The sequence below is a fragment of the Phyllostomus hastatus genome, unplaced genomic scaffold (genome assembly GCF_019186645.2).
Source record: "Phyllostomus hastatus isolate PE091 unplaced genomic scaffold, TTU_PhHast_1.1 phas_contig_152, whole genome shotgun sequence".
NCBI classification, from domain to species: domain Eukaryota; kingdom Metazoa; phylum Chordata; class Mammalia; order Chiroptera; family Phyllostomidae; genus Phyllostomus; species Phyllostomus hastatus.
In genome coordinates this window covers 5,153,849-5,169,551 of record NW_025333622.1, presented here as the reverse complement: position 1 = coordinate 5,169,551, position 15,703 = coordinate 5,153,849, and the positions used below count along the sequence as shown (strand labels likewise).

Sequence of the window (15,703 nt, the reverse complement as noted above, 5' to 3'; positions counted from 1 at the left end):
GATTATGTAAATGAGTGTTATTGGGTCCAGTCCTAAATCTGAAACTGATAAAAATATAAAAAAACAAATGAACGAAAACCTTTCAAAATCATGGACTTTTGAAAATTTATAGTAAAGTCTCTATTAATTTGTAGACAATCCAAATAAGTTATGATTAGTAATGATAAAACTTAGCAATTTTTGTTAATATATGTTACTGATAATACTTATCTTTAAGAGAGTTTTGCATTGAAAACTTTTCTTTGTACATTATTCTTTACTACATAATGTTTTGTAGAATAAAAATTAACATTTTTTGTTTGTTTAGCTTAAATGATATAAAAAGAACAGTTGGTTAAGTTTTTTATAGCTATTGAAGACCATAGAGAAGAAATTTGCTTTTAACTTTCTAAGTCCATAAGTAACTATGAACAACTGAGTTCTTCGTTTATTTATTTATTTTTTTAGCATTTTGGTTTCTACTATACATCAAAAAAATTTCTAGAAGGACAAAACTTCATAATTTATTAGTATATTAACTAGTTTTCTCATTCATGTTTCTTGTATAGTTTCTTTATATGTGTCTTTAACTATTTTAGTACTTATTAATACTTTTAAATATATATAAGGGATAAGGAATGATAGAGAAATAAAGTATATTAGTTTCTCATATTAATACTTTATTAAAAGTAAGTTAAGTCAGAAGGTTGTATAGGCTACATGGGGATCCAGGATTTTGGAAATAATCATTCTAACTTTTTTTGAGTTAAAACTTGATTCTACTTTTTAAGAATGAAAGTGTTCAAATAATAGAAGAGTTATTTTTATGTCTGATTTGTTATCTCTTTTATATGCAGGACTAAAAGTTGAGGACCTGAACCTAACAGAAAACTTTTCTCAAGCAAGTAGAATGGGAGAAAGAAAATTTGATATCACAGGCCTTGAAAATATCAGTGCAGCACATTCAAAGGTAAACAGTATTTGCTATTGCAAAGAGAATAAAGAAAAATGTCAGTTCTTTTATTTTTGTCCCACTATCTCATTTTGGGCATTTTTTAAAAGTTAAATAAAAGAAAAATGTTTTTTTATTTAAACAGTTTGTTGGTTCAAAGATTGATTAATGAGATATCATTTACCCTGCATACAGATTAGGAGTTCAGATAAAATAGAGCTGCTGCATAGGAGAGCATCACTCAGTATCCCAAAAGCATATCAGAAAGAGTCAGAAGAGGATATGACGGTAGGATCGTTACCAAGAATGCTATCTGAAGTTCATCATAGTGTAGCAAATGAAGTGGAACCTTTTGTCTCTTTAACTGGACATTCTTCATCTACACAAGTGAAAGACAATACACTTCCAGAAGCTATTACAATAAGGGAGATTTTTAAAGCACCATGTCTACAATCTTTAGGAAATCTAGAATCGTTAGTCAATACCTTTAGTAGCGAGAGTCATGAAGAAGTAAATGAACTCCTATACTCTCTTTCTGACGACTCTATGAAGAAAGTGTTAAGAATCCATCACGCACCTGAGAAGACAAGTTTCACACTAAAAAGCACTTCATCTTTACGAGCTTTATCAACAGCGTCAGACTTAATGAAGAAGTTATCACTTAGACAAAAATCTGCAATATTTTGTCCACGAATTCATGATGATAAAGCTGACATGGATAAATCACAAGTAGTAACATCAGAAGATGAACAGGTTCATACCCATGTAAAATATGCTGATAGCAGTTTGAAAGAAGATACAAGAAAAAGTGAAATACCCTTACAGGCAGAGATTTTGAAAAGTAGACTTGAAGTTAATCTTCCAGAACCTGTATCTATTACTGCACAATCAAAATTTTCTCAGATAGATCCACTTGAAAATGTTATAGAACATATGTGGAGAGAACTAGTATTTCTTAGATCTCAGGTGAGCTTTCCACCAAATTACATTCCTAGGATTGCTTTTCTTTTTTAAGTACTTTTCTAACAAAGTTCTATAAGTAATTATAATAAGAATTTTTAAAGATTATTTATTTGTTTATTTATTTATTTATTTTTAAAGAGAGAGGGAGGGAGGGAGAAAGAGAAGGAGAGAAACATCAGCGTATGAGAGAAACATCTATCAGTTTGCTTCTCACATGTGCCCTGACTAGGGACTGGCCGTAACCCAGGCATGTGCCCTGACCAGGAATCGAACCAGCAACCTTTTGCTCTGTAGGACAATACCCAGCCAACTGAGTCACATCTGTCAGGGATAGAATAAGATTTTTTAATGTTTGCACATTGACATTAATTTATGCTCATTCTATTTTTTAAAAATCTAAAAATGTAGTTAATTTGATATAAACTCATTCACTTACCTAATTTATTAAGTATTTCTTTAGCATGAAGTCATGGCATAGGATTTATTGCTCAAGGAAGTACAAAGAAGAAATGCAGAAATAGAACTTGAATATTATAGAAGCCAGGCAGAATAGATAAGTATGAACAGTAAAAGAGATTTTTGTGGCACTAAAGAAAAAAAACCTACATTATATCTGTTTGCTTTTTGCCATGGGTGTGAAAGAGGGAGAAAATAGAGAAGGATCGCCATCTGTTTTACCTTTGAGATTTTGTTTTATTTTTATGACTGCTGTTATATCTATAGCTTGTATTTGGTGTGTTAAATCTCAGTTGATCAAACTTTCTTGAAATTTCAAAATTAAACTATTGTGATATTTTGTAAAAAAAATTTATTTTCCTTATGTTTTGTTCAGAGTGAATTTCTTTCAAGAGAACTAATTGAAAAAGAAAGAGATTTAGAAAAAAGTAAAACAATAATAGCCAAATTTCAGAAAAAACGTAAGTTACTATTATCTCTTATTTTTCCATACTTATTTATCCTATACTGAAAATCATAGGTCTGAAATACACTCTTATTTTCTAATCTATTTTAATATACTCTGTTTTCTAATGTATGTTAGCCTTATTTTCCTCCATAAAATATAGATGTTAGTCTCTTTCATCCATTTGGTTTGTCTTGTTATATCTAGATTCTGAGAATGTTCTTAGTGTGAATATTTTTGTGATTATAAATAAATTTATTCTCTTTTGTTCTCTAGTTAAAGTAAATAGTTTTTGAAAAAATGTAACATACAGTGAAGGCAAAATGTGTTTACAATTTATTTCTTTGAGCTATGTGGTATATGTATATGCATATGATTTCAATAGGTTTATTTTCAGCTCAACTATTCACACTTGGCATTTATTGTTGAACTTTTTAAATATATTTATTTGCATTTGCATTTTATAAATGGACTATTTTTACTATATGTATATTATTTGTCATCTATATAGAATAGTGTAAATTATGAAAAAGATTTGTTCATTCAATGAGGAAAATATGTCATTTTAGTAAAAGAATTGGTTGAAGAAAACAAACAACTTGAAGAAGGTATGAAAGAAATACTGCAAGCTATTCAGGAAATGCAGAAAGAGCCTGATGATAAAGGAGGAGAAACATCTCTAATTATTCCTAGCCTTGAAAGACTAGTTAATGTAAGGTTTTTTTGTATTAATTGTTTCATTTTGTTGTTTCATCACTTTAGTAATGTTGTTCGCTATCTACTGGTCTCCTTAGTTACTGATGAGACATTTGCCATCATTTGAGTCATTCTTCCCTGTATGTAATGTGTATTTTTTCTCAGCCTGCTTTCAAAACTTTCTCTTTACCTGTAGTTTTTACCAGTTTGACTGTGATGTGCATGTGTGCATGCAGTTCACATTTGTGTACATGTGTATGTATCCTGTTTGGGGTTTGCTAGGCCTCTTGAGTCACCACAGTTGGGAAATTTTCCATCAGTATTTTTTTTTAAGATTTTTATTTATTTATTTTTAGAGAGGGAAGGGAGGGAGAAAGAGAGAGAGAGAGAAACATCAATGTGCGGTTGCTGAGGGTCATGGCCTACAACCCAGGCATATACCCTGACTGGGAATCGAACCTGTGACACTTTGGTTCGCAGCCCGTGCTCAATCCACTGAGCTACGCCAGCCAGGGCTGTAATTTTTTAAATTGTTTTTTCTGTACCATTTCCTCTGGAACTCCAGTGAAAGAAACATTTTAGTTCTTTTGATATTTTCCACAGGTCCCTGAAACTCTGTTCATTTTTTTCCCTAATTTTTTATCTTTTCTTCTCCCAGTTGTATAATTGTTGCTGATTTTTCTTTAAGTTTACTGATATTTTCCTCTGTCATTTATTTCCCTTCTTTTGCTTCAATGGTGAGCTTCAAACCTGGCAGAGGTTTTATACAGAGTTTGGAAATCCCTTTTGCTAGCTTTTTTATATCTGGGATTCCCGTCTCACTTTCCTGTTACTTAGGGCTGGCCCTGTCCTCTGGTTTTCTAGGACAGAAAGTTGACAGGTCACTGAAATTGCAGGCTGTCCTCAGAGTAAAGCTTTAAAAATGGCAAATCACTCCTGGCTGGTCCTGTTTTTAAAGTTCAAGTTCCTCCCCCAAATCTGCTTATTTTTGTTTATTTTCTGGAATTTATAAGTAGTTGTTTTTGTATTCACTTCTTAAATGTGGGAGGGTGAGAGTCTTAGGACCATGTAGACAACGTGGTTCTATTTCTTAGCAAGACAACTAACCAGACTCCTTTGTTACCCATCAGAATATCCCCTTCTACCCACTTCTGCCTTCCTGGTGTCCTTTTTGAGCTAGTATGACTTATTACTGCACATGGCCTGCTCTGATCTCCTTAGGATACAGGCTTACTTTTATAAATCTGCTTCCCAGAGTTAAATCCCTGATCACCTTCCTGAGTGTGAGATTACATTCAGTTTTACTCACCTTACCACTCTGCCTTCTACCTTCATTTCTGAAATTTTACTTTGCATTAACAGGTTATTCCGTATAGTTCTTTTAAAGTCCAAGTATATTTATATGCATGTATTATGTAGATGTGTATGTGGGTATATGATTATTGGAGAATTAGGACCAGTGAAGCCACTTGATATTTTAATATTTGACATTATTTTTGCTTATCCAGCACTCTTAGATGATACCATGTTATCATACTTTGCACTTGATACCATGCATACTTAAATGTGGAGAGGAAGCAATGAGAAATTTACTTAATTTAATGTAATAGCTGTTTCATTCCCTTGCTCATGCTTTAAATTCAAGTGCTACATAGCTTCAAAGAATTTTCATATATATCTAATTTTGATTATATAAATACTTGTAAAGTTGACAGAGGTAATATTATTTCCTCTTCTTTAGAGATAAGGAAACTAAAGTATAAAGAATTTAAGTCACTTGCCCAGCTAGTAAGAGATTGGTTAAGATTTGAACCCTAGTCATCTTATTTCTGTCTGGTTGTTTTACTAGTGTACCAGTCTACTAAATTTAGCTAGATGTTTGTTAATTGTTATAATGAAGTAGTTACTATGCTTGTAATACTAATGTAAGTTAATATAGTTTTATAAATTTAAATTAATAAGGAATATATTTGGCATATTTTGTTATTAAATGGAAATAGTAAAATGCTTAAAGGTGAGTTTTACTTAAATAAATTTTTTAACTATGATTTTAGTGTTTTTTCTTCACATTTTTTCAATATATCTAAATCTGTTAGGCTATAGAATCAAAGAATGCAGAAGGAATCTTTGATGCCAATCTCCATTTGAAAGCTCAAGTTGATCAACTTACTGGAAGGAATGAAGAATTAAGGCAGGAGCTCAGGGAAACTCGGAATGAGGTTATCAGTTATTCTCAGCAGCTGGCAAAAGCAAATCTAAAGGTGAGAATTTTATCAAATAAAAGAAAATGCTAAGCATGGGACATAGATATGCTATGAAACCTTTTTTTTTAATGATTACTTCATGTGAGTGTCCCTTAAATTAATTCTTTCAAAGTTTAAAAAACACCTGTTTGAATTTTTCTTAAACATAAAGTTAAGTTGAAAAATAGCCCTGGCTGATGTGACTCAGTGGATAGAGTGCCAGCCTACAAACCAAAAGGTCACTGTTTGGATTCCCAGCCAGGGAACCTGCCTGGGTTGCAGGCCAGGACTCCAGTTGGGGGTGTACAAAAGGCAACCAACCACACGTTGATGTTTCTTTGTCTTTCTCCTGTCCTCTCTCTCTAAAAATAAATAAATAAAATCTTTTAAAAAATAAAAAGAAGTGCCTTATAATATAAAATAATACAAAAATTCTAAGTGTACACTAAGGCATTTCAAAGTAGAAATTAAATTATGGTTTAATTAATTCCTGACAGAGGATGCTCATATATCTACTTTTTAAAAATATTAAGTAGGTGCCCTAATTGATGTGGCTCAGTTATTTGGGCATTTTTCCACAAAGCAAAAGGTCTCTGGTTCAGTTCCTGGTTAGGGTACATGCCGGGGTTGCAGGTTTGATCCGTGGTCAGGGCACATATGAGAAGCAACTGATTGATGTTTCTCTCTCACATCTATGTTTATCTCTCTCTCTTTCTCCCTTCTTTCCCCTTTTTCAAAAAAAATAAATAAATAAAAACATAAAACAATAAAAATACCCAGTGGAATATAAGTTAGTGCTTTCAATCTGCCTTTTTTTGAGTGTAAGAGATGTGATTCTCATTCCTGAACTGTTTGTTTTTCAGATAGATCATCTTGAAAATGAAATCAGCCTTTTACGGCAATCAGAAGGATCAAATGTTGTTTTTAAAGGGATAGACTTGCCTGATGGGATAGCACCATCTAGTGCCAATATTATTAATTCTCTGAATGAATATTTAATACATATTTTACAGGTACTGAAATTTTACATGTGAAAAACCAAAACACTAGGTAGTATGTTCTTAAATTTAGTCTTAATCTGTTTTTTGAGTTCTTAGCATGTTAATAGGTATATGTTAATGGATTTTCATATTAGATGGAATGTTATGAATAAAGTCAGTTTATTCCATTTATCTGCATGAGAAGCATGCTGACACTCCTGTTCACATAGGTATTATTTATATGAAATATACGATTAACAGGTAGAATAATATGCAGCTACTATAAGGTAGGAATGAAGTAAGCACTTTTATTTATTGATGGTTAGAAAAGCAATTCAAGTGAACAAAGTCTGACACTGCTTTTTAGTGTAATGATTAAAATCATTCACTTTTTTTTTTAACTTTATCTTCTAAAATGTTGGTTAATCCATCAGCAAATTAGAATGTTTGCCCTGTGTTTCTCAGTTTTGCTGTTTGTGCCATTGTCATTCTGAATGGCCTAATGAAAGATGGTTTTCATTATTTCATTTGAAGTGCGAAGCCCATAACATTACATACCTTACAGTATAATTACAAAAATAGGTTCAGAATAAATGAATATACGATTTTGATTGTGAGCACTTGTTTCCCTTTCCTAATCTGTTTCTGAATATACTTAAGACTATAAATTCTTTTTTTTATATTTGGTATTACATTAATCATTTTTTGAATATTGGATTTGGTATGTTGTCTGCATCAAAGAGGTAGAACATCAACTAGTTATTAGAATATCACTTCATAATTAGTGTTACACATTACTTTTAAATGCATAATTTTAGCACTCTTTATAGTTTCTCTTATTCTTTTACAATATAGGGACACTATCAGCAAGTAATGACGTTATAGTATTATGTTGCTTCAGATTAGACGCATGGTCTTACCTTTATTAAAAAAAAACAAAAACATGAGAAGCACTGTGGTAGAATAGGGAGAGAGCTCTGATTGAGAATCTGAAAACCTGTTCAAAATTGTAAAACAAGTACTTGGACTCTCAATCCTTAAGGCAGCATAGAGTGAGGGAAGTCACAAGGCCTTCGGAGCCAGACAGACCTGACCACCAGTGTTGCATCTGCACCGATTTAAAGTACCTGGCACCAGCCTTGGCATATGTGCTTAGGAAATGGTTGCCAAGATGGTTGCCAAGGGTAGTGCTAATGAATGTTGAGTAAGTTATTTAATCTTTCTAAGTCTCAGTTTTGTTATCTTTGAAAATAATTAATTGGAAAGAATAATTCAAGTGGGGGCGTGTATTGTATATATTCTTGAAAGGTTATGTGGGGCTGAATGACTAGAGGTAAGTTTGCAACTACTGTATCTAATAATTTAGCTGGTTACTATAACCATCTTATATGATAAAATTAATTTTACCTGTTTACTTCTCTTTAACACATATTACCTCATTCCATATGCCTTTAAACTAAGATCTTTGCTGCTATGGTGACTCATGGCAGCTATGTATTTTGCTATAATCTTGTCAGAATATGAATTTCTACCTTAAAATTTAAAGTGTATTCTGATGCTTTTTTCATTTCTAAACCCATTTTTTAGGAACTAGAATATAAAGAAAATAAGTTAAAGGATTTAGAAGGTTCTCTTGAAGACTATAACAGAAAATTTGCAGTAATTCGTCATCAACAAAGCTTATTATATAAAGAATATCTAAGGTATAAGTGTTGGCAAAACTTTATAAATATAGTTGCAGCATATTCTTGTTAATGATGAACATAACATAAAAATGTTTAGATACTTTGTTTTACCATCCCCTCCTGCCCCTTCCTCTCCACTTTCTCTGTCTCATTTAGTATCTATAAAATTCTGTGGTAACAATACCTTTTTCATAGGAGAGATGGGAAACAACTGAGCTATATGAGAATGCTCAGATATGAGCACTTCATAAATCTTTATTCATCATCACCATCATAATTATTCAAATTGTCATAGGAACTCATGTGTTTCTCCTTATCTCAGCCATCCCATGTATCTCAGTAGAATAATTTTTTAGTAATGATTAGAATACCTGATGAATGGTGATTTAAACACTGAGGGTGATTAAACATAAGGGGGATTATCTGATCTAACAGAGGGTGATTATTTGTTCTAATATGACCTATGGGTAGGTCATATTATCTCCTACTGTGGTTATAAAATAGGTGTAAGTGTTCAAGAAAGATGGTACCATTTTGCACATTGAAGAAGAGGGGCATTTTTTTCCACACAACTTTTTATATTTGGATAAAAATTTTTTTTTCCAGAGGCTGTTGGCCGACTGATTTAGATCTTACTACCAGAATTGGGCTAATGAGTTATCCAAGTCTTACACATTCAGTGGCAGAGAAAATGACAGCATAATTAATTTATGCCAAGCTGATTGCAGATGACTGTGGAATATCTCTTGGTTAGGCAGCAGTGTATGCCATATCTTTAAGTCTAATGATTTCTGAATTTGTTTGTATTCTGAACATTGCAACTATTTAACAATCAAATTTAAGAGTAGGGTCAGAAAGTTGAGACCTGATGTCCAGAATTTGTTTGGGGTATTGATTATTTTCCTAATGGTTTTCATTTTTATTAAAATGTTTGTAAGGTTCAGCAGTAATTGTTATATTGAAACAACTGTAGAGTGATGATTCATGGAATAATTAAAAATGATTGATGAAATAAATGTTTTACCCTGCATTTGTTAAGTAAAAAATATAACTTCCAGGCTAAATCCCTTTTGAATAGAATTTTGACATTCTTATGCTATTAGGTACTGTGTAGCTATGATGTCTCTTGTTTTATTCAACCTTTAAATTTCCATAATCTAATATTACTATTATCTCTTCCTGCAGTTAAATATTTTAATAGGTTTACCATGTCATCATTTTATTTTTTTCTAGTGAAAAGGAGACCTGGAAAACAGAATCTGAAACAATGAAAGAGGAAAAGAAAAAACTTGAAAGTCAAATTCAACAAGATACTATAAAAGTAAAAGAATATAATGTAGGTAAACCCTTTTAAAACCAATATACAATATTATACAAACTAAGATAGCTAGATTCAACAAGTAATATAAATGTGCCTTTGTGCAGAATTTGCTCAGTACTCTTCAGATGGATTCAGATGAAATGAAAAAAACACTTTCAGAAAATAGTAGAAAAATCACCGTCTTGCAAGTGAATGAAAAATCACTCGTAAGACAATACACTACTTTAGTAGAAATGGAGCGCCAACTTAGAAAAGAAAATGAGAAACAGAAGAATGACTTGATATCAATGGAAGCTGAAGTTGGTGAAAAAATTGGACGTTTACAACGATTTAAGGTATATCTGATTTTCCTTTGTCTCTGAAAATTTTCTGACATGAGAAAGAAAATGTAGTATAATGGACACCTATCACCTGGATGAATAGTTAATATTTATTACCATCCTGCCACAATGTATCTGTTTTTTGTAAGAATATTTGAATTGCAGACATTTCTTTTCTAAATATTTTAGTGTATATCTTTAAAGTCAACCCTGCCTTTTTTATATAACCACTATAACTTTATTATACATAATAAAATTGATAACAATCCCTTGTATTATCTAATGTCCAGACTATATTCAGATTTCTTCAGTTGCCCCAGGATCCAGTCAGGAAACCTACATTGTATTTGAACGTTACATGTCACAAGCCTTTTTATAATAGAATAAAATACCTTAGTTTTTTTTCCTCTCTGAGAAATGTTGATGACTTATGATTTTTTATTTTTGCATAATTTTACTTGTTCCTCTATCCATTGTATTTACTAAAGTTACCTTGCAAGCCTTGATTATATTCAGGTTAAACATTTTGGGCAAGAATATTTCATAAGTAATGTTTTTTGCTTTATAAGTAATAGTTTATATTACATCACTTCAAGAGTACCTAGTGGTCCCATGTCTCATAACTGATTACTGTTAATAGGGAGTATATTTATTACTAAATGATTTTAATTAATTGGAGAAATGTTGGTACCATGTAAATAACCAATTCCTCATCAATTCTCTTAATAACTTTAGCACTCACTAATGATTGTTATTTCCTAACTCAATTATTTCATTAGAAGTTGCAAAATTTGCTCACATCAGCTGGTGTGGATCAGTGGATTGAGCCCTGGCCTGTGGACTGAAAAGTCACTGGTTCAATTCCCAGTCAGGGCCCATGCCTGGGTTGCTGACCAGGTCCCTTTTTGAGGGTGTGCGAGAAGCAGCTGATCTATGTTTCTAGCGCACATGTTTTTTTTTTTCCCCGCTCTCTTTTTCTTTTCCCCATTAAAAAGACCCAGGGCTCTTTAAAGAAATAGCTTATTCCATGTCTGGATTGAAAAAATATATAAAATAAATCTTGGACATCTTATTGTCCCAGGAAACAATCCAAGCTTTGAAACTAGGTTCAAAAACTGACTAACTTGTCAAAAGGGCACAAGAGACAGCTTTAAAGGATTCTCACTGCCAAAGTAGCCAAAAGAACAATGCCTCCAAACAATGCCTGTTAAAGCACACTGAGTATTTAAAAGTGTCTGATTCTGTCAGGATACTTAAGAGAAAGTAGGCGTGGAGTCAGGGGCAGGAACAGGTAGAAGCAGAATACAACTCTGTATTTTGAAAACTGGTTCTTAAAAAGAAAAGAAAAAATGAAGATTTTGTATTACCTTTCCCTTCTAGTAGGAACGGTACTTTAAGATAACCAAATAGCCTGAGTCAGTAAGGGACTATGTGCTAATAAATGTAGAGAATATAATATAATTAGAAAATCATAATTTTTGCAAATTCTTTTTCTTTAAAGATTTTATATCTAAAATCTTTAAATCTTTAGATCCCCTTAGGTAGATGCAGTAATAGGTGAAATTATACTAATAAACCTACTTTCATTGTAATCTTAAATCTGAATCATGATGCAACAAAGGAATTTAGATACCAAAAAAATGGGTCATAGCTCTTGGATTGTCATTGGTACTAGTTCCTTTCAGTGGACACATTAGAAAATATGTATATATTTAAACCATGAGTTCATATTGTTATTACTAATTCAAATTTAACATTATGGGGTACGTAAATAGTATGGAGTTTTTAGTAACATTTGATTCTGTATTTGTGTTTCTGTTTTCTTACATGGAAATCTATTAAAATACCAAATTTAACAATAAAATAATGACTTGTTTTATCCTATAATATTCATACATTAATTTGAGAATAATAATGTTGTATTGATATTAACAGTGACAACAGCAATGCTACCAGATATAGTTTAAAATTTCTTTATAGTTCTTATTTTCTTTAGACTATCTCTCATTAAGGGGTAACATATTCTACACTAACTTCAAATAATTCCCTTTGTATGATTATTTATACATTTAATATACATTTAAGCTCATTTGTTTTGCATTTGTTTTCAATTTCAGGGATTATTTGTTTTCTTTTTTAAATTAAATTTAAATATAGAAGTATTTGCATGTTTAAAAGATGGTACAGTCAGAGCAATCTTCTGTCCTGTCCTTGTACCTTTTACCCCCTTGGGTAACTGATTATCCTTCTAATGTATCCTTTTGCAAATATTAACAAAGACCCAAAAAATTACATGCTATGTGTACTTTTATGCACCTTGCTTTACATCTGATTTTATTATACAGCTTATTTTAAGCATGTGTATGTTCAGTTGAATTGTCTAAATTTATATAGCATCATATAAACACAAGAATTTGAAGTAAAACTAAAATGAAATCCAGTGCCTTACCATCCCCTTTTAAATGCAGTAATGGGTGAAAGTATTATGCTAATAAACCCATTTTCATTGTAATCTTAAGGCTGAATCGTGGTGCAACAAGAAACCTATTGAAAAATAAAAACTTTTTACTAGGACATATAAGGAAATTTTGAGACTTAAGAAATGTTTTTTTCTGTGTGTGTGTATGTGTGTTAAGTTCTATAAAATATACTTTTCTTAGAGTATTGCAAATATAGCCAATGTTTGAGATAAAAGGGAAAAAAGACAAATTTTCTTCCTCTTGAACCTGGTTATCCAACCTGGATTTTTTTTTTTTTGCAACAATTGGAAAAGCAAAAAAAAAAAAAAAAAAGAGGGGGGCATTTTTTAAAGGGAACATAAACTCTCTCACCCTCTCAAAAGAAAGAGTGAAAGCGAATTCCAAGGGTATTGTAGAATAGTGTGTACTATTTACATGGGGAAGTTGTCAGAATGAGATCTGAAGCACCATTGAACATATTTTTTTTCTTATTATTCTACTTTAGAATGAATTGTAACTGTCACAGGTGTGCACAGGTAACCAGGTTCTTAGTGATCAAGGACAAAGAATTGAACCGAACACACAAAGTTTATAGCATAAAGAAAGAGAGATTTATTAAGCAATAGTACACTCCACAGGACATGGGAGTAGGCCAACTCTAGGCAGAGAAGGAACACGTGGGCTGGGGGGATTCTATTCTTATACAGCAGAAGCTCCCTGGCTAGCCTTTGGCGGGCTTTTCCTGCGCAGGTACAAGGAGTTGGATTTCAAAGCTACTGCACATGTGTGGTTTCCCATAATTTTCGTGATTGGCTACTGGAGAAGGGAGTCCCACAATGTTATTTCATTATAATGATATTATAATGAATCAGGGATAGTGCGCAGGCGCATTCCATGATTCAGAGTTATCCCAGAAAACAGGAACAACCGGTCTTAGGGGGGTCTTTGTCATGTATGGATGTTTTTTACCTCAGCCCTGAGGGGCCTCTGGAGTTTCCTTCCTGACTATCTCCTACCTCATAACTATAAATGCTTTATCTTTTTCACTTCATAAAATTGGTTGTTCCTTGCCCTAGTACATCGGCTTACTTTGAAGAGAACTGAAAGTTCAGACTTTTCTTTTTGGTGTTAATACTATGTCTTTGAATTGTGACTTTATAGCTTTGTAGTTAATGAGTAGAACATAAACAAAGTAACTTAAAGGTTTTGATATTGTTTATTACAGATAGCTAGGATGGAGATAATTTTTTTCCTTCTAAATGTTTTCTTTCTGTGAATAAAAAATTTTATTGTATTGCACAATTAGTCTTTGTAACTATAACAAGCAGAAATAGCTAAGCTGTAAAGGTTACTTGTGGCAGTGCTAATTTTGCCATCCTGGTGTCAAAAGGGAAGTTATTTTTTAATCTTGTGAAATTCAGAAAGTCTAGCCAAAGATACATTCTGAGTGATGTATTTCCTGTTGCTTTTTTTTTATTCTGCTCAAATTAACTGAATTTCACTTTACTATGATTTATAAAAGAATTCACTATATTTATATTTTTATTATAATAAAACTTTCCAAATAACATTTTTATATGAAAGAAATTATTATTGCAATATTTTACTTACTTGAGAATTCTTATTTTTCTAAACTATTCTAAAATCTGTTTTGTTTTTGGTTGTATTATCTTTTTAAAAATTGGCTAGTGCCTCATAAGAAAAAATACATTGACCTATTGTATCATTCACATAGGAGATGGCCATTTTCAAGATTGCAGCTCTCCAAAAAGTTATGGATAATAGTGTTTCTCTGTCTGAACTAGAATTGGCCAATAAACAATACAATGAACTGACTGTTAAGTACAGGGACATCTTGCAAAAAGATAATGTGCTTGTTCAAAGAACAAATAACTTGGAACATCTGGAGGTAAGTTTGTGTGATCATTGAACCTTGTGATATCAGCCATTTTTTCCTTGGTGGTATCCTACCTACAAGTGCCAAAGAACTTCTGAACAACTTCATCCAAGTCATTCTCCATAGCCAATTTGTGTGATATAGCTGAATCAGGCCTCTTTCCACCAGGAAATTAAAAAAGAAAAAGGAACAGATAGATTATTATAATCATAAGAAGAAGCATCCTTTAGTACCCATCCTTTTCTCTTACATCTGTTCCCAGAGCAAATTATTCTGTCATGGTCCCTGGCTTTTCTGTTATCTTGTGGTGGTTGTAGCCAAGAATGGATGAGATATAAATGGTTCTTCCCAGACCATGGGTGACCTCAGCAAATTCCCATTCTTTCTTGTGGTAGAGAGACAGAAGAGTAGGACGAAGAGTAGTACAGAAGAACAGTAGTACAGTAGGACAGAAGAGTAGTACAAGTTTAATTCAAACAGTACATATGGCCCAGACCCTTTGGCCACTTAACTCTTGTAGCCACTGAACCTCCATGGCTTTTATAGTAGGCAAAACAAGCTCCTGATTTATTTATCTTCCGTATCAGACATAGGGGTTTTATGTCTTTTGACTTATTATTATGATCTTCTGATGGAGTGGAATGAGATGGAATCCTATTGGCTTAAGGCCTTTACTGCTTAGGGGAACACACTCAATGAAACAAAACATTGTTCTCAATAGCCTTCAGTGACTCCTACAAAATTATCTGAGTCACAGTTGATTTATACTAACTAGAAGGAATCATGATCAGTTTACTTATTTTTTGCCAAAGAGAGATGATTATATTAATTTTTATAGAAAATTCTGAATAAGTGTGGTAGTAATTCATTTTTTTTCTATTTTCATGTCCTTTGTCCTCTTCTCTTTATCATTAAAAAATTAGGTAAGAAATCTCCTATAGATAACATAAATGAGAAATTTTAAATTTATTTTACCTATTTTCCCAAAGAATATTTTTATTTTTTCTCAAAATTTAAAAATTTTTAATTTGTATTATCTCCTTTTCTCCTTTATTTTCCGTATCTCAGTTATAATTCTGAAAACTTATCTATTCCTATTTTTAAAGAAAAAATATTTTTTCTTTATTTTTATTGTGGTAGCCATTACTCATATCTGTATCTCCAGTGTTATGCCCACCTTACTGACACTGAATGATAATTATAAATGTGAATCTGACCATGTCTCTCCCTTGCTTAAAACCTGTCGAAAGCTGTCAGTCATTTAAAGAATAAAAGTCAAGTTCCTGTTGTGATTAGCTTTCACTTCA

The 15,703-nt window shown here is 32.1% G+C and overlaps 1 protein-coding gene across 6 annotated transcripts in view; it reads left to right on the top strand.

Annotated features, from left to right (window-relative positions):
* CEP290 (centrosomal protein 290) overlaps positions 1–15,703 on the top strand; it is a 97,075-nt gene that overhangs the window by 24,695 nt on the left and 56,677 nt on the right. For 5 of the 6 annotated variants that reach the window (XM_045830411.1, XM_045830407.1, XM_045830410.1 and 2 more), the window contains 10 exons: positions 837–949; positions 1,127–1,897; positions 2,727–2,811; positions 3,365–3,507; positions 5,588–5,752; positions 6,598–6,747; positions 8,302–8,417; positions 9,633–9,735; positions 9,825–10,055; positions 14,235–14,408. In XM_045830411.1, the coding sequence (XP_045686367.1) occupies positions 837–949; positions 1,127–1,897; positions 2,727–2,811; positions 3,365–3,507; positions 5,588–5,752; positions 6,598–6,747; positions 8,302–8,417; positions 9,633–9,735; positions 9,825–10,055; positions 14,235–14,408 (2,051 nt within the window). The remainder of the gene's footprint in view (positions 1–836; positions 950–1,126; positions 1,898–2,726; positions 2,812–3,364; positions 3,508–5,587; positions 5,753–6,597; positions 6,748–8,301; positions 8,418–9,632; positions 9,736–9,824; positions 10,056–14,234; positions 14,409–15,703) is intronic. The other variant, XM_045830412.1, reaches the window with a different exon arrangement.